The 27,925-nt window shown below is 41.9% G+C and overlaps 1 protein-coding gene across 1 annotated transcript in view; it reads right to left on the bottom strand.

The window, feature by feature from the left end:
- The window catches only part of LOC311240367 (xylosyltransferase 1-like), a 214,235-nt gene extending 187,093 nt beyond the window's left edge, over window positions 1–27,142 (bottom strand). The window contains exon 1 of the mRNA XM_084328952.1: window positions 26,805–27,142. Coding sequence (XP_084185078.1) covers window positions 26,805–27,089 — 285 coding nt within the window. The 5' untranslated portion in view covers window positions 27,090–27,142. The remainder of the gene's footprint in view (window positions 1–26,804) is intronic.
- Between the last annotated feature and the right edge of the window lie 783 nt (window positions 27,143–27,925).

Raw genomic sequence — 27,925 nt, forward strand, 5'->3', positions numbered from 1 at the left:
CGAATCACGTCACCTTGCTTTGATTTCTGACATTCTACACCTGGCTGTGATCGGCCCAATCTCTGATACCAGTATTGCTAATGGGTGGATCTCTAAAAATAACCACATATAAAGAAAGATGGAGAGAGGAAAAGGAAGGATGTGAGAAAGCAAGACTAGGTCAGAACCTAGAATATGGCTGGACTGTGTTTGGTCCATGTGGCCAATTCCACTTCCATTTTTACAAGTGACGTCATTGGTCGGTCACCTGATCCAGCCGCCCAATCGAGTGACTTCATCTCTCAGCCACAGACATTTGCGTTAGTAAGCAGCTGCTACAGCTGCAAATGTGTTAGTGACATTGCCGGATAAAACTAGGATACATCATAGCCGATTTACTTATGTACTTATTTTTAATGGTTGGACCTTTCCGTTTCGGCAGATATGTCTGATGAGATTTAATTAACATGATCATAGAGCGATTAGGCTATTGGCAGTCGATAGGATTATTATTGTTTAGCTTTATTCAGTAGCCATATTTTCAACCAAATAATCAATAATGAACTGTGCATTGCCAGACCTATTCCACACTTAAGTCACTTTTACACCTGAGCTCTTTGGTCCACTTTAATCGAACCCTGGTTTGTTTCCTTGCATAGTCAAGTTGGTTTTGGGTGGTGTGAAAGCTCATTCAAACTCTGGTGTGGACCAAACAAGCGATCATAACGTTATTATTTTCACAGCTGGTAAGTTACAAATAGCCAAATATTGTCATGATACTTGTAAGGGCCAAAATGGATTTAATGTGCAGTGGATTTATGTGACCATGGGGTGGCGCTTCTTTTATATAAGCAAAGCGTCAGGTACACCTGTAGGAGGGAGGAGTTTGACCCGGAAAGGGCAATGGTTTTTGACTGCACGCGCAACACGCAGGTTAACGCAGGTCACAGGTCGCTGTTTGAACACGCCGCAGGGCGAAATGTTTGTAGGTAATTAGTTATTGTATTCATTATTATTTAATCAGTTTAAGGAACAAAAGCCAAGATATCCTGTTTGCACGGTGAAGCAAATAAATATAATTTTCCAAGAAGACCTGCCTGCATTGCATCATTGGGACATGGACGGTTTGGTATCAGACCAAACAAATAGAATGGCGTGTCAGCCAGGTCCATCTACGGGATCAAATTGCTCAGTAGCTCCGTATAAGACGGGAGCTCCTTTAATAATACTAAACAAATATGCATGCATATACTGTTTTTTTTTTTTTATCTTTTCCCCCCTCCTTTTTCCTCCGACTTTCTCCCATCCCAATGTTAGTCGTTATGCCAATTCCCAATCCCCTTCCTGGTAGCTGCGCACTACCAGGACAGCAGCACTGCTTTTGCGGGACAATGCGGGACACGTAGGTGAGAAAAAAAGAAAAAAAAGTATAATTTTTTTTTCTTTATTGCTAATTAAAATGAAAGAAATGTATTTATTATTTAAATGCCTTTATTTCATATTCGACGCAGATGGTAGGCTATATATAGCACATTTTGTTATTCATCTTATTAAACTGTATAGATGCTTCACCAATCACCTTCTCAGCCAACATGTCACCAACATCTTTATTTAATCACACTTTCATCATTAAGCAGGTAACAATCAATCTTGGTATCCAAGCTGATAAAATCACTCCATTAATAGAAAGAGCAGGAGCTAAGTCTTTTCAGCCATCTTTTCCTGAGCATTATTAGCAGTGAAGTGTAGAAGAGAGGAGACGGAATGCGATGGTTGATCTTCACAATATAATGATGTTTTTATTGTGAATAGCGGATCACTCAGTTGCTCATATAACAAAAAGGGTGAGACCCAAAGTCTCCACAAACCCTATATATGACAGCACAGTCTCCGCAATATGTGTCTGGTGAACCCACAACATTTTTAAAACAATGCAGAGTCCAGTTTGCTGCTGATATTAAGAGCTTCAGCTGCTTCGCGAAGCTCTTGGAAGCTGAATGCTCTCTTCTTGAGAGCCAAGCATGACACCTGTTTCAGGTCGTTCTAAAAAGTCCTGTTCGATCACAGCAGCCTGTGCGGCCGGTAGGAAACCTCTGCATGAGAGCACTGGTCTCGAATCCAAAATAACGGTCCTTTGATCGTTGTTCAAGTTTCAGTCTTAGACTGGCCATGAGCTGGAAAAGCGCACAGACAGTTGTGCCAGCCCATCCCCCTCAACTTCAAGCACTGTGTCGTAAAAAAGCTTTAGGCTATTCTGCAGAAACATCAGGTATGACTGACGTCACACACACTGCAGCTGCGCTGCCTCGGACTGTCTGACAAGTGACAGGCAGCGCGACTCGCAAGACTCGAGTCCAGCTGCTCCGCTCGGCTGCGCATTGGTTGTCGCCCGATTTTTTTATTTTAAATATAAGAGGGTATTGGAACGAGGTATTAAATTAACAACATTTAAAAAAAAATAAAAAAAAAATCTTTGAATAAAAAAAAAAAATAATAATAATAATAATAATTCATTTTTATTTATTTTTTATCTTTGAATTGCGGGACATTGTTTTGTTGTAGCGGGACGCGGGACAAACGTCCCAATATCGGGACCGTGCGGCACTAATAGCACCCTTAACTGTGCACTAATAGCACCCTTAACTGTGCGCTAATAGCACCCTTAACTGCGTGCTAATAGCACCCTTAACTGCACGAGATTAGCACCCTTAACTGCACGCTATTAGCACCCTTAACTGCGCGCTAATAGCACCCTTAACTGCGCGCGATTAGCACCCTTAACTGTGCGCGATTAGCACCCTTAACTGTGCGCTAATAGCACCCTTAACTGTGCGCTAATAGCACCCTTAACTGCGCGCAATTAGGACCCTTAACTGCACGCTAATAGCACCCTTAACTGCGCACGTTTTAGTGCGCACTATGTGCTCTGTCTTTGCGAGCCATTCACTAAGGATATTGCGCAGATGACATACTAGCGCAAACACGCCCATATATGTGCAATTTGCTCCTGATTTGCTCCAGCGCAGTTGGCTCGCGGAGCAGTTTGCACCTGGCAGCACTGTTGGCAGATATCAGGAAACCCTGAAATGAGGCATAGACATAACAGTATTTTTCACCATTTGTATTTTGTTTATTTCGTATTGTATTTTGTTTATTTCGTAATGTATAGAGCTTGCTTAATTTGTATTTTCATGACACATTGCATCCTTTGTTTTTGTCACTATCTTTCGTCATTGCATTTGTTTGTCATCCCCAAATACATTATTTTGAGCAGACCTGTCCTGTCCATGGTGCTGAATCTTTAGACCGAAGTTAGGCCCTGTGCCAGTGAAAATATTGTCTCATTTAGGAATATGTTTTGAGGGATAAAGTTGTATTCAATGTTTAGTTAAGATACAGTAATAGAACCCGCATTATGGGTTTGTACACCTTTTCCAAGGCAAAATGCAAGCACTTTTCAAGCATTTTCAAGGTGCATTTTCAAGATTTTCCAGCATCTTATGCGGTTGTGGTAAATTAAATATTTACTCAAAATGATTATTTCACTTCTTCCATCACATTAAATCAGATGTTATTGTGCTAAACAACCAAAATTATGTAGACTTGGCATCATATATAACCTGGCTGAGCCGATGTGTTATGCAGTAACGTACTGTATATGTCGTGCATGTCATAAATGTCATGATGAATTGAACATGGGGGACCCTGATGTAAACAAGACGAAAGTATTGGTCTGGTCTGCATCCCCTTAACAATTGTGTGTATTGAGCCATACTGTATTGTACCCATTCTGCAATCTGTTAATAAAGTTATCAGGGAAGAGAAATGAGGAGCTATCCCAAATGTGGTGAGGTATGCCACTTTATTCTCCCCACACAAGTAAATTGCTTTGCTATCTCACTGTCAGGAAACATTGTTTGAAACATGGCCCCCATGTCATTACATAAATGGTAGGAATAGTGGCTGGTTACAGCTTTTGTTGCCCAGCATATTTCAGCTTGAAGTGTTGGATTAGAGGTAACAAATGATTTAATGGTGCCTGTGGTGTTGCTGGTTGACTGGTTCTTGGATGAGCCTGGGGATGGTAGAGGGGCAACTCCACTGCAAGCTACTCCACTGGCTGCTCTGGCTCTCACTACACTGCTGCTTGTTGATCTGGATGTAGCCGTGCTGCTTGATGCATTGCTTGTCTGCTGGAAATAATCCACCAATGCAGGACCTGGATTTAGATGTGCTTTCATCAGAATTTGATGCTTCTTCCCTAAATAAAAAGGAGCAGCATGTTATAAATAAAACAAAGTGTTTTATTAATTTAATCTCACTGGTTGCACTTAACTTTAAGAGTGTTTATTGTTTAATGTTGACATCTAATCTAAATGGATCATTATGATATTATAAATGTATATTTCATTTTCATTTATAGGCTACTGCCTATGAATTTTAGAGCCTAATGATGGCCTGGAATGAACTAACTACCTTAATATTATTATCCATGTAATTAACTGTAAAGTTCACGTTAGCTGTTAGATTGCATATTCCATAAATAAACATGCTAAAATTGGCCTGGCTCGTCACGTTTGATTGAAAACGTTATTAACAGATTGCAGAATGGGTACAATACACTATGGCTCAATACACACAATTGTTAAGGGGATGCAGACCAGAGAAAGACTTTCGTCTTGTTTACATCAGGGTCCCCCATTTTCAATTCATCATAACATTTATGACACTCAATATACACGACATACAGGTAGACAGTACGTTACTGCGTTCCAGACTACAACTGCTCCACACCAACTCCACACGAGTCTCCGTAAATGTTCCGTTATAAAAATAAAATACCATTTCAATACACAACAAGTTTTCGTGTTTTGAAATACATGAAAGGAAATTAGCTAACGTTGATTCGCCTAACGTTAAGCTATGCTACATGCTACAACACTGCGGTGAAAAACAGAGTCCGGTAAACACGAGTTTGTAATTCCAATAGTGTATTCTGCCTGTTACTTGACTATTTTTCGATTATTGAAGTGGTATTTTTATAACAAACATTTACGGAGACAGGTGTGGAGCACTAGTCTCGAACTTAGTTACCTGGCGGGCCAGGCCGAGACACGTTAATAACACCCATGGCTCAGTGGCTCACCTTTCAACGTGGCTCGAACCGAACGTGCAGACTCCCCCATGGTAAAAATCTTCAAGTCCTTTCTGCATATTTTGCACACGGCTACTCGAGGATGTTCTCCTCTTTTTAAACATGAATTATATTTGATATCTTCGAGCCAGAGCTCATTAAAACGGCAGCCTCCCGGAATTTTGACCACACACACACGCGCGTGCTGTTCTCAGATGGCACAGCTAAAAACACTACGGGTAGAGCCGAGCCACATTTCATTTTGCGTGAAAGGCGATTGCAAAATAGGCTCGCTCGAATCGCTCCGACTTATTTTATTTCTTTGTCTAAAAAAACCAAACTATTCAGTCAGATAGCGATTTATTATTAAAGTATAAAGTGCAATTACAATTTCAATAACTTTCCAGCACTTTATACACAATTCAAGCACATTTAAAACCTTGAAAACAGCACATTGAAATACAAGCATTTTCAAGGATTTCCAGCACCAGTACGAACCCTGTAGAATAAACTTTTCATTGGTGTTTCCAGCATCTACTCCTCATGGACATGACAAAACATTATACATTTAAAGTTTATTCTGCAGCATATGAGTGTGCAGGTTCTATTCTCTTCATTGTGATTATTACCTAACCCTGTGAGGGTTCGGTGTGGGAATAGGTGAGGAGACCCCAAATGCAGGACACGAGCAGAGAGAGTAGAGGCAGAGACGACGGAATGAAATGAAGGGCTTTTACTTTGAAGTTTGCAAGCAACAATGATACGTTACAAACGGTAGCAAACAAAAATGAACTGTAAAAGCCGGAAAACAATACTCAGCAATGCTGGCAAAAGTGGACTAAGAAAGGAACGGACTCACGGGGAATACAGGAGTGAAACGAGTGAGTGACCGAACACAAGGTTGCAAAACAACACAATGACAAAACAATGGCGCGACAATGAATGTGAGAAACGGGCAGGTACAAATACTGCCCGTGATTGCTAATGAGCGCCAGCAGTGTTGGGAAAGTTCACTTTCTACATGAACTAGTTCAGTTCACAGTTCACAATTTTTAAAATGAACTAGTTCAGTTCATAGTTCATAATTCAAAATTTTGAACTAAAGTTCATGGTTTCAAAAATGAACTAATTTAGTTCTTTTTTGTTCTTTTTTGAATTTCTTTTTTTATATAGATTTTTCACGTACAGTTACTTACATTACAAAAACACACATTGGGACAAGGGGGGGGACCTCCAGTTCATCTCTATGCCATCATCCACACCATAAGCAAGCAAAAACAAAACAAAAAGAAAAACAAGCAAAAAGGAAAGCAAACCAAGACAGGAACTGTACAGTATTGCACTTGCCTCGAGCCCATTCACATGTAGACATATATTTATTTTTTCCTATCCTAGTACTGTCCATACAATGGGGCACTGGGCCTTTAGAAGGATCAGAGAAATTTCAGCAGGAAAATAATCTAATAGTGGGGCCCACACCTCCTGAAAGGAAGCGTTGTTGCCTCTATGCATTGTCTTTCATGGGGTAGCACACCGAAGATCTCTCTATACCACATTTGTAAGAATGGAGGCTTATCCTTAATCCAGTTTATCAGAATGCATTTCCGGGCTGAAAGTAGAAGTTTATCAAATAGTTTGAATTGTAAAGGGTGTCACCCCTCCTCCCCCCCCCCCCCCCCCCACCCAACCACCTACAATGTACAGTCCCCCCCATCCCACCCCACCTACCCAACCTCCTCCAATGTACATTTTCTATGTCAAATGTATATACTCTCTTTTCTGGACTCTTTTTGTATCACAAACAGTACTGTATTTGCAAATCTGGTATGTCATAAATGTATAGATGTAGCAGTACTGTCTATCTGTATGTCATGTATGTCATATATGTCCTGATGAATTGAAAATGGGGGACCCTGATACAGTACAGCTCAATACATACAATTGTTAAGGGGATGCAGACCAGAGAAAGACTTTCGTCTTGTTTACATCAGGGTCCCCCATTTTCAATTCATCATAACATATATGACTGAGCTGTACTATACTGTACCCATTTCTGCAATATGTTAATAAAGTGTTCAATCAATCAATCAATCACTTGGCCCCAGAACCTGGATACACACTTAGATTCCCAAAAGTAGTGATAGACTGTAGGTACCCAGGTCTGTTTGACATTTCGAACATAAAGGAGATATTGAACGGCCCATTTTGTTAGTTCTTTTTTCAATACGTTGCTGCGAGCTATTATTTGTAAAAAATATTGAACCATAGACAGCAATCTGAATACTGGCATTTCCATAACGCTTTGCCGCCGCGCATTCACTAGTAGCAGCTGCAGCTTTCATCTCTCCAGTATATTTTCAAAAACATGAGGAACAACTTTGCTTGAATTGTCTTTATTATGAAAACTAACAGGACGTTTGCTTATTCTCAATGTGCCGTTTAAGCTTAAGGTTTGCTGTCGACGTCGTCGATGTGCGGACTTGCTTCTTCAAACCGGGTGGACAGTTTACAGACAAACGTTTGATTTTTTCCGTCTGAGTCAGTACTGACTTTAACGTTAAACTCTTTTAAATGCTCAAACGCCGACGTCTAGAGGTAGAGTTCTCTGAGCGAGTGCTGCTCTCGACCTGCTGCTGCGCAGCTCTCGGCTTCTGCTTGCAGATTCAACTGGTCCACTGTTGTTGTGATGAGTCTGATGACGTAGCAGGGGGTGACAGGCGCGTTGCCAGATCGGTTGGTTTTCCACATAATTTTGAAGCCTGTTTACAGTGTGTTTTAACTGGGTTTTTGGCTGAAATGCATATGAAATCTGGCACATCTTTGAAAGCCGTTATAACAGAGTGCTGAGAATGAACGCACTTTTGAACTCCGTTACACAGCGCTGAGAATGAACGCGTTCTCAATTACGTTCATTTAGTGGATATACAGTACGTTCAGTTCACGTTCGCCCAAAATACGAACGCGTTCATGAACGATCGTTCATTGAACGAGTTCAGGTACATCACTGAGCGCCAGCTGGTTTAAGACCAGGCATGGCCAAGACTGGTGAACACAAAGCATTAGCAAAAGAAAACTCATATAAAAAATAAAGGCATGTGTAAAGGGATTATCTAAATGGAAAACATATGTACAGGAACAACCCTTAACACTTTGAGAGCCAGCCGTGTTTTCCTTTTTACCCCCTTGAATGCCCACATCCACTCCAATGTTAACGTTAATATCGCCTAATCTATGTTTTAAATTATGGCTATGTGTCTAATCTGCCCGTCGCTTATCAAAGACTCATTTTCCAGTCAACATTGTCGTAGCAGATTGTTTTTTTATCGCTTCATTTCCGTTTTCTAGCATTTTGAAAATCACTTGTTTTCACGGAAAAAACAACACATCCCATGATAATCGCCTTTTACTGGAATATTCTAGAACGTTGTCATTGTTCTGCCTATTTATTAATCGTTTTCAAATAAACGCTAGATTATCGATAGTATATGTGTACGCATGCACGCTCGTGGCGATCGCTGAAAATCGCTTCTCCTATTTCCTGACGGCGCGCATAGTCAAACAGCCATATCACATAATCACATAAAAGCTTATATATCCATGAAAACGAGTCTGATTATCCTTAGACTTGTAACATAGATTCCTTACGAGATCAGATGGTATCCAAATGGTTAATTCCAATTCCTGATCGCCATTCGAAAAAATCGCTCCTTTTAGTGATCCACTGTGTATACAGTAAAACACATATTCCCAGCGGCTCCGAGAATCCAGCATAAAGCTGGTAGATGCCGGCTGCGTGAGTGAAAAGTAAAATGTGGAGTGCAGGTTTTTTTTTCTCATTCATTTTCATTGAGTTCAATCCAAAAGGGTGAATTACCACCTGGGAGACGATAGGGGGCACTTTTTCACATCTGAGCGCCTGAGGTAGCTGAATTTCCAACGGTAGACTTGGTTGATGAAATATGATTTCAGATCGCTTTAAAAAAAAAAAAGGAGAAATTACGAGAATTCTCGTGAGTGGGCATTCAACCCGCGGGGGGTAAACCCGAGAAATCTCGGGCGTGGCATGCAAAGTGTTAAAGGAAACATATGTAAAGAAATGAACACCTACAGAAAACATATGTAAAGAGACGAACCCTTAAGGAAACATATGTGAAGGTATTAACACTTACTAAAAACATATGTAAAAGAGATGAACCTTTAAAGGAAACATATGAAAAGATAAACCTTTTAAACACAAGCTAAAACGGGGAAACACAACATGAATAGAGGAAGCACAGCATTAAACATAGTATTAATATAATCTAGCAAGCCTAGGAGGTTCAGTATCTGGAGTTGCTGCTGCGTTTGGCCACCAGAGGGCGGCAGAAAACCACTGTTCATATTGTTCAGGTAGGGTCCCTGGCTGGGACCATGACAAACCCAGCACTCAAAGGAGTGATGTGGTTTGGGGGGAATATATAGCATTGCCCCACCGCTTCGATCCAGGGCCCTCATTTATCAATGGTGCGTACGCACAGATATGTGTTTATTTATTTTTTTGTATCTCTCTTTCTCCGATTTGTCTCTGTTTTCTCCCTGTCCCAATTTAGTTGTTGTGCCAATTCCCCCCGCTCCCCTACCTGGTTGTTGTGCGCATGCATGTTCTCCTACTGGTCGGTACAAGGGAACCCTGAAGTATCCGCACGCTTCCTCCGACACGTGCGGCGACAGCCAGTGGCTCTCTTCTCACCTGGCAGCGAGGGCTCTCATTGGTGAAGTGTAACGCGTGGGAGGTCACGCTGCCTTCCTCAAGTCCTGCCTCCGCTGAGCAAGCGCCCAGACCTGACCTGTAGGCGTCGCTGTCCACAACGCCAGTTTCCCACCCACGGCTTCCCTCCCCCTAACCCAGCCAAACAAGTTAGTATAGCGATCAGCCCAAGACAAGGCAATGATGACTCCGGGAGTCGAGACCGCAGCTTCTTGCATTGGTGACGAGCGCAATCTCCGCTACGCCACCTGACCGCTTGTACGATCATTTATAAGCAAAGTGTGGGACTTATCAATTTGAACTTGTGCTTGACATTGTGCGTATATCTATGCACAGCTCAGACCATGCGTATATGGCGCCCAGCGGTAGAATGAGAAAACTGCACGCACCATGAGACGGACTTTCATGCATTAGTTTCAACTGAGCTGTGAGCTGAACTTCTCTGCTCACATCGCAGCGACAACCAGAACCTGCAGATTCCTCCTGAGCAACGTCAGAAGGATCCGCTCCTTCCTGACAAAAGAAGCCACCCAACTCCTCGTCCAATCAACAGTCATCTCCCGCCTCGACTACTGCAACGCACTGCTCGCTGGCCTCCCGGCCACTGCAACTAAGCCTCTTCAACTCATTCAGAACGCAGCGGCCCGCCTGATCTCAAACCTACCGAAGTCGGCCCATGTCACCCCACTTCTTAGGGACCTGCACTGGCTCCCCATTGCTGCACGAATCCGCTTCAAGGCCCTCGACCTAGCATACCGTGCGGCAAAGGGAACCGCTCCCGCCTAGCTCCGGTCAATGGTCTCTAACTACACACCCTCAAGACCCCTACACTCTGCATCTTCTGGCCGCCTTAGACCTACTCCTATCCAAGCTCCGGGAGGGTCATCAAAGAGAAGTCGCCTATTCTCAGTCCTTGCCCCACAATGGTGGAATGAACTACCCACCCCAGTTAGGACAGCCAAAACCCATCCAATCTTTCGCAGTCGACTCAAGACTTCTTCAACCATTATCTGAATTAAAAAGAAAAAAGAAAAGAAAATATCTAACCCTAACTAACCTTATTGTCATGCACTTGTCCTAATAAACTAACCTACACTGTAGCACTCAACACTTTGATGAACATTGTTACTCAGCTGATAGAGTTGTGCCCTTCCTGATGACTTGTCGTACAGAACTTGTAAGTCGCTTTGGATAAAAGCGTCAGCTAAATGACTAAATGTAAATGTAAAACTGTCACTGACGTGTTCATATGAATATGATCCGTAATTCATTATAGTTAATTGTAAAATAGCGACAGTAGTGTAATTATTGTCAAACCCTATAGCATTTGGAATAGGTCTTTCTTTCCGAATGAATGCAGCATGGTTTATATATAGCGTTATCGGAATACGGGGTGCACTGACTGCGCTCCGCAGGGAACTGTTTTCAGAGATAGCAGATAGGGATGAATGAATGAATGAGGGGCAGTCTAATTGCAGAGAGAACATAATATTAACTAGAGTCCGCTACCCGAGACACATTCTCCTTGATTTGTACCGCAATTTGAGACCGAAATTGGAGCGTGGAACAAAACGCACAAATGCCATCCCCATGCACATTCAAGTCCTCTCCACCCTCGGGTATTTAGCCACCGGCACGGTCCATCGTGATATTGGAGATGGATCGAGCAATAGACTGTTACTGTACCACCCATGTAGCTGTCAAAGCTCCATCACAAATTCATTATTTGTTATGTGAATAGAAAGGGATTCCACTCAGTCAATGTTGCGATGCGCATTTGCCTGATACATGTCGTTGCTGGTGACCGGGAGGAAGGTAATGCTGCATGTTTTCAATTCATTAAATAAAACGGATACTTTTTGCAAGGGTTTACTCACTGACTGTCATACAAATAATCAACCATCTACATACTGTAGCTTTTCAGTGCATGTTTTTATTTACATTGTGACAACAGACACAGACGTGATGGAATTCAAGTTCGAGTTTTTATTGATCACATAGGGCAGCAGGCTACACATGGCGTAGCCGTATAGCTACATGGCAGTGAGATTCATTGTTCTTGTATGCTCTCGTATTATTGTTATAGTATAGGCTATTGTCAAGAAAGGAAGTACATTATTTTCAATCGTGGCTTTAATTCGTAGCCGATAAGCCGTTTCCTATAGCAGCTTCTAATCCCGATCCGTCTCAGCCACAGCACTGTCTGAGACCGGCTATGGAAACAAATCATAAATAGACAGACTACTGTAAATAAAATAGCCTATAACATTATAAAGGATATAGGCTATAGCAGGGGTTCCCAACATTTCTTCCCCAGAGCCCCCACGATTCCTTGGAGACATATATGATATAGGCTATACATGGGTCCGTCAGCGAGGAGATTTAGCCATTTGAGAATAGGCTATTATGGCCAAAACGAGGGCCTATAGCAGCCTATAAATATTATTAAATGTTTTCATAAGCGTAAAGATACAAGGACAACAGTTATATTAACGATCAAGTTAGTTTACTGTATGCAGGCTTCGCGGGGCTCCGTGTGACGTGTCTGTGCCATGCTGCGTTATGCGCAAATTACTGTTGCATAATGTAGGCTATATATATAATTTATATAGCCTACCTAATACCGACATCAAAATAGATTGTATGCCTCTACAAATCATATGCAGGTAGAAAATTGACGGAAGATCCGTCGCGATTTGGAATCAAATTGATGGAGACCTTTAATCCCTGGGTATTAATCGAACAAAACGAAAAAAAAGGCAGTCATATTCCAGCATGGTTATCAATGACACCAACGGCAAACAGTGGTTAATGGTCTTTATTAGTGTTTGCGCTGCCCAGGCAGCAATGGTCTTTAGGAAGTTAATAGATATCACATCCGGCATCACCGCGTACACGTCTGTCAGCCTGTCGCGTATTTCTCCCATAACACGCGTTCGCTCGGCTTAGTCCATTTTTCCACATTTCATGGGGGTGTTTCATTACCGTATTATGGTTAATTACGTGGCGGTTCTATATGCAAATACTTAAAATTGTGCACAAGCAGGGGAGCTCCAGTAGCTCACCGCGTACCTCGAACGCTATTTCGGCGTCGGGGACAACCGTGCGCGTCACGGATCTGGGGTAGCGAGTTCGACTCCCGGACTAGCCGTATTTTCTCAGAGTGTCTTTCCCCCCATCTATACCCCCATTCAACCTGTTTCTGTCGGTCATACTTGACCAGAAAAAGCGATAAACGCGAAAAGAACCAGCTGACTGGTCAAAGTTTAAAAGAAAATTGTGCACAAGCGCGGAGCATAGAACAAGTGGTATTTATCAACACGGAGTACTTGCAAGTGTGCGTAGGACCTGTGTACGCACGGTTGATGTTGATAAATCCCGATTTTTCTGTGCATACACACATTCTAAATTCCGTGCGTAGGAACAGAAATAGAACCCTTTCTACGCATTGTTGATAAATCATCATCATCATCAAACCTTTATTTGAATAGGCAGGTTAATTAAGAACAAGTTCTTATTTTCAATAACGGCCTATTTGGGGGTAAAAAGCCCCCTAGGGGAAAGGGGATGGGGGATAAAATCAAATAAATAAAAATAAAACACAAAGGAACATTATTAAAAAGGACATACATACAGAGCAACAACTGAACTGAACAACAACTGGCGGACAACAGAACAATAGTGGCAGCATGGTGTTAGCACATGGAGAAACATCTACATGAGTGCTCTAGGGAGTTTGTTAAAGTTTCCTTAAACAATCGAATTGAAATAAACGTTTCCATATTTAAAGTTTTTTGTAGTGTGTTCCAGCTATCAGCTGCTGCGTACTGAAAGGAGGAACGGCCTTGTGAGGAGTTGGCATGGGGGGCGTTTACCAGGATATGTGTGGCTGACCGGGTGTGGTAATTTGGGAGTGGACGAGGGTGGACTAGGCGAGTAAGGTAAGGGGGATTACGGCCTAGAAGTGTTTTATATACAAAGGCCAGCCAGTGGATGTTGCGTCTAATCTCCAGGGAGGGCCAGTTTACTAGGGAGTATAGCTCGCAGTGGTGGGTCCTGTAGGGGGCATTGGTAGCGAAGCGAATGGCGGAGTGATATAGGATATCCAAGCGCTCTAGATCACCTTTACGGGCCAAGCGGTAGATTACATCGCTAAAATCAAATAGCGGCAGGACAGTCATCTGGACCAGGGTGAGTTTAGCAGATCTAGTGAAGGAGGAACGCCGCGGTTCCTATACAGAAAGCTAAGCCTTGCTTTGACTTTGGCCTGCAGTTTAGTTAGGTGTTCAGAGAAGGAGAGTTTGGTGTCGATCCACACTCCCAGGTATTTATAAGAGGTAAATGAGGGCCCAGGCATCTAAGCTGGCTTTTTAAGATGCCAAATATGATATATGAGATATGAGCCCGATTGTACGCTGCATTACGACAATTACTGCTGCCATAATCACCTGAGACGCTGGCAATGACACTCCTTTATAAATGCGCTTAGCTACCACCAGCGTCGCTTTAACTGCGTGTGGAAATTATTGCCGACCTTTGTGAATTGGGAGTGTTCTTGGATGAGGCTCATATATTTGCATAGAAAGGGGCACATGTTCCGCCTATATTACCTCTTTAAATATGCTGATGGCAAGAGAGAGAGAGAGAGAAACAAATAGAGACAGATGGAGAGAGAGTAAAGCTAAATGGACTGAAAGCGATAGCCCAGTGAGAGCTGGCTGAAGTGGCCACAGAGCCCATGGGATTGCCAGCTAGGGAGATTGTGTTTAGGATTGAAGACTATGTTAGTTGATCTATGCTGGATCTAGGGATGATAATCTGAAATAGATCAACTTTCTGGTTTATCATCAGTGTGTACTTAACCGCTAATAGAGTACCACACACAACCTCGTATCGAACTGTTTCCGCGTTGTACAAAAAGGAATCATCATGCACTACTGGGCCATTAAGAGGCAGATGGATAATGGGTTGGCTGTTGTTTTAACCAAAAGCACTTTGGCAGCATTGCATAATAATGGCAAGGACAACGTTGTTTATAAAAGTGCAGACGAGGTTACGACTCTGTAGTATATTTGTCTGTTGCTAAATCTAGCATGCGATCTTGAATGAATTAATGACATTTATTTATATAGCACCCTTTACAGCACGAATGCACAGGGTGCTTTACACTACAGCTAGCATATAAAAACAAAAACATAAATCAGAAATAAATGACAACAACAACAGACAGCAGTTAAAAACAGTGAACCAAATAAAATAATAGAATAAAAAGAATTTAAATAAAATCATCAGTCAATAATTAAAAACAGTGAGGACAAAAAGGGTGTCTATATATGACCAAAAGCCTGTCTGAACATATGTGTTTTTAGCTGTTTTTTTCAAATAGTTTTCTGAGGGGGCAGTTCGCAGGTCCAGGGGGAGAGCATTCCAGAGCCTTGGTGCCATCACCTCGAAGGCTCGATCACCCCTTGTTTTGAGCCTGGACCTGGGGACCACCAGGAGGTGCTGATCGGCAGATCTGAGTGAGCGGGTGTTGGTGTAGGGATGGATGAGTTCAGTGATGTAGATAGGGGCCTGACCGTGGAGTGCTCTGAATGTAAAAGTGAGGACTTTGAAGTGAATTCTATAGTGTACCGGGAGCCAGTGCAGGGATGCCAGAATGAGAGTGATGTGACATGATTTTTTTGACCATGTGATGATCTTAAAGGGGCACTTCACCAAAAAACGATAATTGTATTTTGCACATCATCCTGACACATGAAAATAAATTAAATAGAATCCTTGTGTTCAATGAAATTACAAGGTAGGTAGCAGTCCCTATAAGACAAGGTATTACTATTTTTTCATTTACATCATTTCATGGAGCTGTAATTAACACAACACAAGGATTCAATGTCCCCGAGGAAATCACTGGAGGCAGGCATATTCAAACTAATTTACTCTCCATATATAACTTTACTTTTTACTTTGATTTCTACCATGTTATATGTGACTCTTGGTATTATCGTTGTGTGTAGCTCAATTGGTAGATTAAGGCACTAACACTGCCAGGGTTAGGGGTTCCATTCCCTGTGTAGCTCAATGGGTAGAGCAAGGCGCTAGCACTGCCATGGTTAGGGGTTCCATTCTATTCCCACTATGCATAGTGGAATGTGTAGACTAGAGCATGGCACTAACAACAAGGGTTAGGGGTTTGATTCCCGCTGGGACCACCCACACTATAAATATATAATCTGATGGCACTGTGATGTGCATTGGATGAAATCAACTCCATGATGTTATCAGTTTCTTAATACAGGTTAGGGTTGGATGAAATCAACTCCACTCCATGATGTTATCAGATCTTAATACAGGTTAGGGTTGGATGAAATCAACTCCACTCCATGATGTTATCAGATCTTAATACAGGTTAGGGTTGGATGAAAGCAACTCCATGATGTTATCAGATTTGAATACAGGTCAGTTGTTCCCCTACCATTGCCTTGGTGGGGCGGCCCGCTTGCTTTAATCCCAGTAACGTTAGCGAGCTCGGTTCATATGGATAGCTCTGGCAGCTGGATTCGCGCAAAATCATTGCGCGAGATGTGAAAACAAACCATCTGGCAGAGTCAACAACAGCAGTAGCATGTGTGTGAAGACGTTACAGCAGGGCTCCAGAGTGCGCCTATTTGGTTGCAACCCGAAATAAGTCCCTGCTTTTTTCCCCCGCAATGGGTCAAATGCATCTAACATGCTTTGCAGCAACTCGCCATTCCTTTATGCCCACGTCACGTTAAATACCTAAACTAACGTTAGCTGCAGTGCTTACGCTAACTAAGCTAAGCTAACCCTGATTAGAGGCATAGAGAAAACAGCAGAGGTCCATTAGTGGGGACTGGGGAAGGGGCATTCTCCCTTCCTCTGTGTGTGTGTGTGTGTGTGTGTGTGTGTGTGTGTGTGTGTGTGTGTGTGTGTGTGTGTGTGTGTGTGTGTGTGTGTGTGTGTGTTGTGTGTTGTGTGTTGTGTGTGTGTGTGTGTGTGTGTGTGTGTGTGTGTGTGTGTGTGTGTGTGTGTGTGTGTGTGTGGAAATGAGGTCAGAGGAGTTTGATAGTATTTACTGAGGATGGACAGATAATGTTGATATTTAAACATGAAAAAACATGATCATGCAACAAAAAGAAATTGTTGTAGGAACGGTTTGGAATAGGGAGGGGTTTTAGTTTGTGAGTTCCAAAAAATGGAACTTAAAGTTTAAAGCTCAATATATCAAAACGTGGCACTTTACAGTGAACATGAGGTCTATTTGTATTAAAAACAATAGATTGTTTTTAATTGAAATGTCTGGAAGAGCTCAACATTTTAAATGTCAAATGATATTTCCTGTACACACTGTACGTTTAAACAACTGACTAGACTGGTTTATTATCATAGTCACTGGCACTCTGTGTTGACTCATAAAGGAAACAGCATGTTGCTTATTAATCATTCATAGGACTGAATTCAATTTAAAGCAATCAACGATTGTGACAACTTAAAGCGCACATTCATGCGTGCACACACACACACACATGCACAATGATTATTGTGTGTGTGTGTGTGTGTTAGGGCTGTCTTAAATACTTCGAAGCTTCGAAGCTTCGTTCGATGGCACAAGCTTCGAACATAAAAAAAAAAATCGAAGTGTAAAAAAGGAAAAAAAATTAATTAATTAATAAAAAAAAAATCAATTTTTTTTTCAATTTTTTTTTTTATTTTATTTTTTTACTTCGGTGTGTGTGTGTGTGTGTGTGTGTGTGTGTGTGTGTGTGTGTGTGTGTGTGTGTGTGTGTGTGTGTGTGTGTGTGTGCATGGGGCTATTGGGTGGGGCCGGGGGACAAATACACTGGAGGAAAGTAGTAGCACTGCCCAAATTATATCATCACTATTGCCTGTTTGAAGGATATCATCCTCAAACACATACACCACCTACACGCCTATTCTCAGTCCTTGCCCCACAATGGTGGAATGAACTACCCACCCCAGTTAGGACAGCCGAATCCCATCCAATCTTTCGCCGTCGACTAAAGACGCACTTCTTCAACCATTATCTGAAATAAAAATAAAAAATAAAATAAAAAAAATCTAACCTTACTGTCATGCACTTGTCCTAATAAACTAACCTACACTGTAACACGCAACACTTTGATGAATATTGTTACTCAGCTGATAGAGTTGTATCCTTCCTGATGACCTGTCGTACAGAACTTGTAAGTCGCTTTGGATAAAAGCGTCAGCTAAATGACTAAATGTAAATGTGAATGTAAATGCCTTGTAGAATTCCACACATAAGAAAGAAAGATACTGGGATGAATAAACAAAATAGGAAATAAAATGTAGAAATGCATGCAATACATAAATAAATATGAATCTCCATATATGAAATAGAACATTTAGATAAGGTGCTACTGAGATGTTTTGGTGAGTTCTTTGTTTTTTTGTGGAAGTAGCCTTTCTTAAAAATGCATGAACATTCACTGATAATTGGTCTGTAGTGGAGTCTACAAGGTCTACATTGCCGGACCATGTAGAATCCGGACCTTGTAGACTGACATAATTCTGTGCATAGTTTAGTCTACACAGGCCATATTTCAAATAATCAAAATCTTACTTCATTCATCTTAAACATTCTTGATTTGGGGGATTGGTAGTTCCCATGAAATCTGAAGTTGTTCAAACGACAACAGCGATCCACCTTGAATTAAATCACACTGTGTTGGCTGCGTCACAGTCACGAAAGGGGCTACTTAATTCATTAATCCAATCCACTTTATTTATAGAGCACATTTAAAAACAACAACGTTTACCAAAGTGCTGTACAAGTCCCACAACATAAGATTATAAAAAAAAAATAAAGAAATTATATATAAAAAAAAAATATTAAATTTTTTTTTAATTCGAAGCTTCGAATTAAAATCGAAGCTCGGCCCCGAAGCTTCGATTGCCAAAGAAAATCGAAGGTCAGCCCTAGTGTGTGTGTGTGTGTGTGTGTGTGTGTGTGTGTGTGTGTGTGTGTGTGTGTGTGTGTGTGTGTGTGTGTGTGAGCTACAGTATGCTGATGACTGTGCCATCTTAGCTCACAGTCCAGAGTCTATGCAGCATGCTCTTGACACCATATCCAGCCTGTACCAATCCTTCGGTCTCCAGGTCAACATACAAAAAACCGAAGTTATGTCCCAACTCACTTCCCGAACCTTTATACCTCCCAGTTTTCACATAAACGGTGTTCCACTCAAAACAGTGGATCATTTCACCTACCTCGGCTCCACTCTGTCCTCATGCTGCTCCCTTGATGCGGAGATACACACACGTATCAATAAAGCAGCATCATTCTTTGGACGCCTACGCAGCAGGGTTTTTGAAAACCAAAACCTGAAGATCAGCACCAAGGTTGCCGTTTACAACGCAGTATGTCTCTCCACTCTGCTCTATGGAGCAGAATCCTGGACCCCATACCGCCGGCACATCACCAACCTGGACGCTTTCCACATCCGTTGCCTCCAAAGGATCCTCGGCCTGACCTGGGAAGATCGAGTCCCCCACACAGACATCCTCAACAACACCAACTCAATCTGTATGGCCGCAGCTGTGGCCAAAAAACATCTTCGTTGGATAGGGCACACCATACGTATGCCTGACCACCGCCTGCCCCACCAAGTCCTCTATGGCCAACTGAGAGGAGCAAAGCGGGCTGCTGGAGGCCAAAAGAGACGCTTTAAGGACTACACCAGGGACATCCTAAAGTGTGCAAACATCACGCAGCTTGAAACTCTGGCACTCGACAGATCAGCAAGGGTTTCCCCTCTGATAAGGGGAACTGATAAGATAAACCCAATGGAAAAACATGCACAACAGATCGCTGTGAAGACAGACAGGAGGACTTGGATTGGTCCCTGGGGCGCGGCCCCATGCCGAAGCCCCTATCTGCTCCCGGCTGCCCTTGGGGGGTAAGGACGACGGAATGGGTCAAGCGCAGAGACTCGATTTTATTGGCGACCCAAAGAAAAATTGCATGTGTGTGTTCCTGTGTGTGCCGCCCATCGCATGTGTGTGTCACTGCATGATGATTAAAAACGTCTTCAAAGTGGTGGAATGAACTACCCACCCCAGTTAGGACAGCCAAACCCCGTCCAATCTTTCGCCGTCGACTAAAGACGCACTTCTTCAACCATTATCTGAAATAAAAAAAATTGAAAAAAATAATAATAATCTAACCATAACTAACCTTACTATCATGCACTTGTCCTAATAAACTAACCTACACTCACTGTAGCACTCAACACTTTGATGAACATTGTTACTCAGCTGATATAGTTGTGCCCTTCCTGATGACTTGTCATACAGAACTTGTAAGTCGCTTTGGATAAAAGCGTCAGCTAAATGACTAAATGTAAATGTAAATGTAAATGTTTATATTAAGGCAAAATGTACCAACTAAAAATAGCTCTACACAGAACCATCTTCTTCATGGTCCTTAACACTTTCCGTGCCAGCCATGCAGTGCCCCGGAACCCTGTTGTGTGCCACCACCCACTTCAATGATAGAGCTCTCATATTTGCGAACGCATAAACTATATCTTAAATTATGTGTCTAATATCTACTGTATGTGTCGCTTATCAATGACTTGTTTGCAGTCAACATTGTCGAAACGGATTGTTTTTTAATCGGTTCATTTCCGTTTTATACCATTTTGAAAAACTCTAGTTTTTTGAAAGTTTCAGGAAAATATAAAGATTCTGTGATAATCGCCCTTTAGTGGAATACACTGGAATACACAAAAAACGTTGTCATTTTTCGGCCTATTTATGAATCGTTTTCAAATAAACGCTAGATTATCGATAGTATATGTGTACTTATGCACGCTATAGAAGCGGGCTGAAAAATCGATTATCCATTTCCTGATCAGCACACACACACACACACACACGCACACACACACACATAGGGCCCACGTTGATATATCTGTGAAAAAAGCTCTGATTATCCCAAGACTGGTCAAATAGATTCCTTACCTCAGAAGATTATTCCAATTCCTGATCGCCATTCCAAATATCGGTCATGTTTATTGATCCAACGCTGGGTACTGATAACGCACATTATCCGCTGTTCTGGTGGTCGGCAATGACTTCGATCGTCTCGGGTTACTTGTCTGACAAGTCAAATGTGGAAGCAGGATTTTTTTTTTTCCATCCGTTTCATTCAATCCAATCCAAAGGGGTGCAGTACCATTCGGAGAGACGATAGGGGGCGGTATTTTCCCAATGGAGCTCAGAGAGAGTTCCAGTGGTAACGTGAGGCTAGATTGATGAAATATGAATGAAAATCGCTAATAAAAAAAAAACAGTGTTAAGTTTAGGTACTATGATACTTAAAGGCTCTAGTGTTACCTGCCTGGTTTTATGCGCATGTTTCTCACCGATTATTAGGGATGGGTACCTTTCACATTTGAACCGATACCGGTACCGGTACCTGTGAATCGATACCGGTACCCAACGGTACCTTTTTTCGGTACTTTAGTCTCAAGAAATTTAATTTACCTACCTCAGTCGTAAAAAAAGAAAATCCAAACTTCAAATAACTACAATTTCGACAGTTTTCGGCTTGTCATTGCTCCGACTGCTTTGTTGTTGAATCAAGTCAAATCCTAGGTAAGCATATATTGTGCGTGTGAACGTTGACATAAAAAAAGTAAAAAAAAAAAAAAAAAAAAAAGTAATTCGATACTCGGTAGTACCGACGTGTTTCGGTTCGGTACCTCAAAAGTACCGAATTCGGTACCCATCCCTACCGATTATATACAATTCTAGTATATAAGCTTTTAGACCTAGTTTGAGTACAAACATTTCAAAGAAAAAAAAACAAGGACATTACCGGAAAATCTATCCTCCACTTTTAACCAATCTTTTTTTGTAGCGCTAGACCAAACAACTGAACAGTAGTCAAGATAAGACCAAACAAGCACCTGAGTGGACTGTTTGATAGAATGATCATTTAAATAATATGCACATGTCTTAACATATTCGGGGCCATTGGGCTGAGTCTAATTAATGTCAAGAGGACCGGGGAATGTAAACAAACGTGGGGCTGTTTGTACAGCTAAATCTATACTTTATAGTATTGCTATCTGTCCATTCTCATTGTCAATTGAGTCCATAAACCGTCCCTTCAAAATGGCTTAAAGAAAAAAAAAATCATCAATAGGTTCTCATTTTATAGCGCCGTGAATATAAGTGTTATACGGGATTTGGGACTAGTATATTTTCTGGAAGGCTAGTTATAGGGCTAATAGCTGCTAACGTTATATCCAATGGCATTTCCGTTTTACAGATGCTACAGAAATAACTCAAACTGCATATGATCCCAAAGCATGTATGCATGAAAGGGGGGGGGGGGGGGCGGGGGACGTTGTTTATTATTATTGATGATTACCAATAACCGTGTTCGTCTAACTAGCCACATAGGCCGAACGCCTGGATGGCTATCAAAACAATGTCCAATCGGGCTGTAATTTACGTGAAAAAGATCTTACCGTGGTCCGGGCTGATCCCCCGAGCATTTCCCCGTTATCGATCGCCATCTGGTAGATCGATATGTCCATTGGCTGATGATAAATCCCCTTATTGCATGGTGAAATCTGCGATCTGAAACGTAATCCAAGCTACATGCTGCACATCCAGAATCCTGCTACTGAAATCTCCATTGAAAGAAAAAAAATACTGATCCGTTCAGCCACAGGGCACACTGCATTATCGCGATAGCGCCCCTAAGAGGATATGGCCGGTATTGCACCTTGTCGAATTCATAGAGTAGGGTAAATCTGCAGTGCCGCTCAGTGACCTTGAATAGGTTATTAAAATGGAATAAAAGCAATAACAACTTCCCACGGATATATCCGTGCCTCTGTCCACAACGGGTGGAATGGAAACACGGAGATCTCTGTGCTCGGGCGGGAATGTGTTAATCACAGATACTGTCCTACTCATCTTAGCAACTACATGCTCTATTTGCTGTTTATCCGGGATGAAATTTTACCTTGTGGACCTGCTCAATAACTCTTTCCTTGAGCGAGTAACTTGCTTCTTAATAAATAATTTGAACCAAAAAGAATACATTTAGTTTTAGACACATTTATCAGCCTGTTATTTTCTACCCAATCCGACAAAGAATCCAATTCACACTGCAGGGTTTTATTTAGTGCAGCAACACTATCCATGGATTTATATAAACTTGAGTTGTCTGCATACATAGGCTTGGCAGTCTCATTTAACCTCTTAAGCCCGATCGGCCCAGTACCGGTACAATATTTCCTTCACGTCACAAATAGATCAATACAGTCCGTGATGTGTTTCTTTTTCAAATGTAGCCAAGAATAAAGACCCTAACCCTATCAAAACAGCAGTCAAAGTTTATATTTTCAGCACTACGTATGTTTAGCAATGATTTTGATGAGGTCATGAAATCGTTGTAGTCCTAAGAAAGAGGAGACCCAGGGCTTTCGATGGACGTCGACATTTTATAAAACTACACTACCCAGTCACACCAGCCACAGTCAAAGCTGCAGCCACTTGACGTGGAAAATAAATATTGACATGATTTTCATGTTTATATTTCACCTCAACAAACCTCAACGTTATTGCCATAAAATACAACATATTATTTCTTTACCATTCTGTGAATGTCTAGCAAAAAAACTTGTCTCAATCCGAGAAAAAATGGCGGACTGTACTTGTATGGTCTTTGCTGCTCTATATATCTGGCGCCTGGTGGTACTAAATCCAGATTTAACTCTGCCATTGGAAAGAGGAGATTTGGGCCGATTCATAGATGTATGATTTGGCCATAATAAGGTCATTTATAGGCCTGATATTCTATATTCTATATTCATATTTCATATTGAATGTGACCGGATGGCAAAATTCAGTACTGTATTATCTACAAAAAAACCTGTAAATCATCTGCCCTTTGTTCATTTGCTTAGCTTTTTTGTACACTTGATCTCAAGAAGGTGCTGAATGAGCTCAGTGGCATTTCACTTTTGGTCAATGTTAGCATGGTACAATTTACTCAAGCATAGTAACAGACACAATATTTCTGACACTGGGAATACATTCCTGAGGTCCATAGATGTCCCTAGATACCAAGAACATGTAAATGGACCTTGTAGAAGTGGAGCAATCTTCCAATTACTTGGGTATGTACTTTTAGGTGGATTTTCTGAAAATATGGCTAGGGCTTAACAGGTTAAAGCAAGTGGTACCTGTAGGTAATTTGTGAAAACTGAAAATAGAAGTGGCCTCAGGCAACTCCCCTGTGGACCACGTATTCTATATAACGTATAGTAGACAGACTTAGGCTACCATTAAAATAAACATGTTGCATTCTACCAGTCAGATAACTCCCTATCCAGCCAACAGCATTATTGCTGCTAAGCCCCCCATGTTTCCAATAACGGTTCATGATCAAGATTCTTCAAGAACATCAAAAGCAGCATTAAAATCAAGCAAGACTGCACCAACCATTTTCCTTTCATCAGTTTGACTGAGCCAGTCGTCTGTCATTTGAGCCACTGTAGTGCATGCAGAGTGGCCTTCTTTGTAGGCATGCTGAGATGTAGAGTCCAGCCCATTATCAGAGAAATAATTTAACATCTGATCAAAATAACTATTGGTCTCTCTCTCTCTCTCTCTCTCTCTCTCACCACGAAGTGTGACTTTTTAACAGTGGAATTCCTTGAATTTATATAATATATATATATACATATAATTCAACAGAAAAACTAAAAACATGACCTGGCTAAAAGTGGATTCTCTTGTTTTCTTAATCGTTGGAAGCCAAAAATCTTAATTAAAAATAAAATTTTTATAAATACAATGAATTGCCCAGCCCTAATACACATACATTACACACAGTGTATTTGAATCCACAGACATATCATACAGTACGAGTCTAATATTAACATTCTAATATTAACATATTCCACATGCTTTAGAAGAGGACATTTCATTTGAAGAAGAACATTGTCTTGCATACACACACACACACCCACACACACACACACACACACACACACACACACACACACTGTATTTGAATACACAGACATACATATCACACTAGACAGTATGAGTCTAATATTAGTGAGTCACTTTTACTTGATCCATACCCTTTCCCTCATTTCATCCAATCTCTCCCTATCTCTCTCTATCTCTTTTCACTCTCTCTCTCTCTCACTACAGTATTTCTTGCTCTGTCTGTCTCTGCTCGTAAGATTCTACACCAGGCCATATAAGATCACTGGTATGTATCGCACCAGTGTAAAGGCCTATAGCTGTTACAGGCACATGCACGCATGCGCGCACACACACACACACACACATACACACACACACACACACACACACACACGATGCAGTGAGGCACAACCACATGTGATGCAGTGAGGCACAAGCACACACACACAAGCACATATTAACACAATGCCAAAAATTATGATAAACCTGCTCAGCCACACACACACACACAACACAAGGCATGTTCCCACTGCAGCTGGTTCACTATAATGAAAGGATGTAAAAATGGAACATGAAAAAACATGTAGCCCCAAGAATATGGCACTAATCATATACACACACACCGCCTGTGTATGCCAAAAACCATGGCAATGCAGGGTTATCATTATTGTGTGTGTGTGTGTGTGTGTGTGTGTGTGTGTGTGTGTGTGTGTGTGTGTGTGTGTGTGTGTGTGTGTGTGTGTGTGTGTGTGTGTCATACAGACTGTACAGTATGTTTCATATGATAAAGGCGTGAATGAACATGGCAACACCTGGAAAACATGCTGTCTTCCTGTCAGCACACATTAAATACAGTGTCTGTCATCTATGGTCTGCTAAAGGCACATAACACGTGAGCGTGTGTGTGTGTGTGTGTGTGTGTGTGTGTGTGTGTGTGTGTGTGTGTGTGTGTGTGTGTGTGTGTGTGTGTGTGTGTGTGTGTGTGTGTAAGAGGGAAAGAGGGAGAGATGTGGAAGGAGTCAGACTGGATTGAGTTGAAAGTCAGAAATACAGACTCAGCTGAAACACACTGGTTAACTTTAGATTGATAGATGGGATAGAAGGAAGAGGGGGTGAATGACAGACAGAGAGAAAAGGGAGAGGGAGAGAGCAAGAGAGAGGGAGGAAGAGAGCAAGAGAGGGAGTGAGAGAGAAAGAGAGACAGGGAGAGGGAGTGAGAGAGAAAGAGAGAGAGACGGCGGAGAGAGAGGGAGTGATAGAGAAAGAAAGAAAGAAAGAAAGAAAGAGAGAGAGAGAGAGAGAGAGAGAGAGAGAGAGAGAGAGAGAGAGAGAGAGAGAGAGAGAGAGAGAGAGAGATATTGCACCTGTAGGCTTTAACATCACTGTCACACTGGGATAATGGGATTAGTATTTGTTTTGGTTCTGAAAATTTGAGAAGACTGGGACAAATCTATCCCAATGTATTGATTATTAGGCAACTTAAACGAGTATTACTGTAACATCCACCATGATCTACACTATTCTACAGTATGATCCATCCATGTCAAAATACCTAATGTGTAATCCCCGGGCCGTGCTATTCGCAGGGCTTGACTGTAGTATTGCCTTGCTGTAGCCTACAAATAAAACTGTCTCATCATATCGTATACATTGCATAATAAACAGGTTGTTATTCCCCAGTGATCATATCAATGGCGTAGTAATGGCGCGCGCAAAAAAAGCAATAATTGTCAACAAATCCACAACAGTAAGAAGCGAGCAGCTGGTCCATTGTGAGCTGTAGCATCACCTCAATGGCTCACCACGCGGTTATTCTCATCTTTGAGACCAGAGATGGAAGCCAGCTTGGATGTGTGCATTCATAAAAATTGTGCGGCGTTCTTTTCGCCCTGGTAATCAATCTGATTTGGATCCTACCGGCTGGAGCTTGTGCCGAACGGCCGCCTTCCCCAACGGCTGCTGCGGGTAGCCCCTCTTCTGCAGCCCGCTCCGAGGGTACTCGCTGTAGGCTTTGTTGACACCCCCGACTACTCGGTCCCTCTTCTCCCGACTACGGTTGGCCCCGTCGCCCCCTTCCTCCCCGGAATCCAGGGTGCTGAAGTTCCACACGATGAGCGTTTGGACCAGCAGGACGGTGAGAGCGGCTATCAAGGCGGACCTGGAGCGCCGAGCCAGCTTGCGAGCGCACGGGTTGCCGACCATCTTTCTCCTTTCCACCAAGCCGGCTGCAAGCTGTGAGCTGGCCCCCGTCCGCTAAACGCCGACAGCGGGATATAAATGCTCTCCTGCCCTGCTCAGCTTGCTAGGTACTATTGGCAGCGAAAGAGGGAGGGAGAGGGGGGAGAGGGAGGGAGAGGGGGGAGAGGGAGGGAGAGGAGGAGGAGGGGAGATCAGATTTGGCAAAGGTTTGAAAAGAGGAGAGCATTGGATTGGAGGCAGATCGAGGGAGAGAGAGAGGACGCAGGGGCCATCGTGTGGCATTGCGCATAATAACAGTGTTCGGGTCTGTGGTACCCGTTTTCAATGTTTACTAAACGATAATAAATACAGATACAATTACCGTAATTTATTTTGTTTGGCTGAGACTCATCAGCCTTGGCCAAAAGAACAAAAAATATATATTTTTTTAAAATGTATGCCACATTTAATTGAATTTCAACCTTTATTTAAAATCGTAAGCTTCTGAGGTTTCCCTCATTTACAGAAACGACGATTGTACAAATATAAACAGTACATAATAAAAGCAATATTCACATAAAATTAAACACAAAACTCAAAAGAGTAATAATAAAAAGAAAAAAAACGTTTTAAAATAATTAAAACAGTTACAGGTATATAGTCACACAATGCTCTGAAATCACAAGTTTAAACATATCAAGAGGAGGGAGAACCTCCAACTTCAGAGAGAGTTGAAGGACATTCCAAGAGTTAGAGGCATCAAAGGAAAAAGCTGACTTCCCTAGATCAGAACAAACTTGAGGGACCCTAAGAACCATCCAGTCATTTGATTGAGTTGAATATGTTCCAATATTCCAATC

This window comes from Notolepis coatsorum (genome assembly GCF_963971535.1).
Source record: "Notolepis coatsorum genome assembly, chromosome: 14".
Lineage (NCBI taxonomy): Eukaryota > Metazoa > Chordata > Actinopteri > Aulopiformes > Paralepididae > Notolepis > Notolepis coatsorum.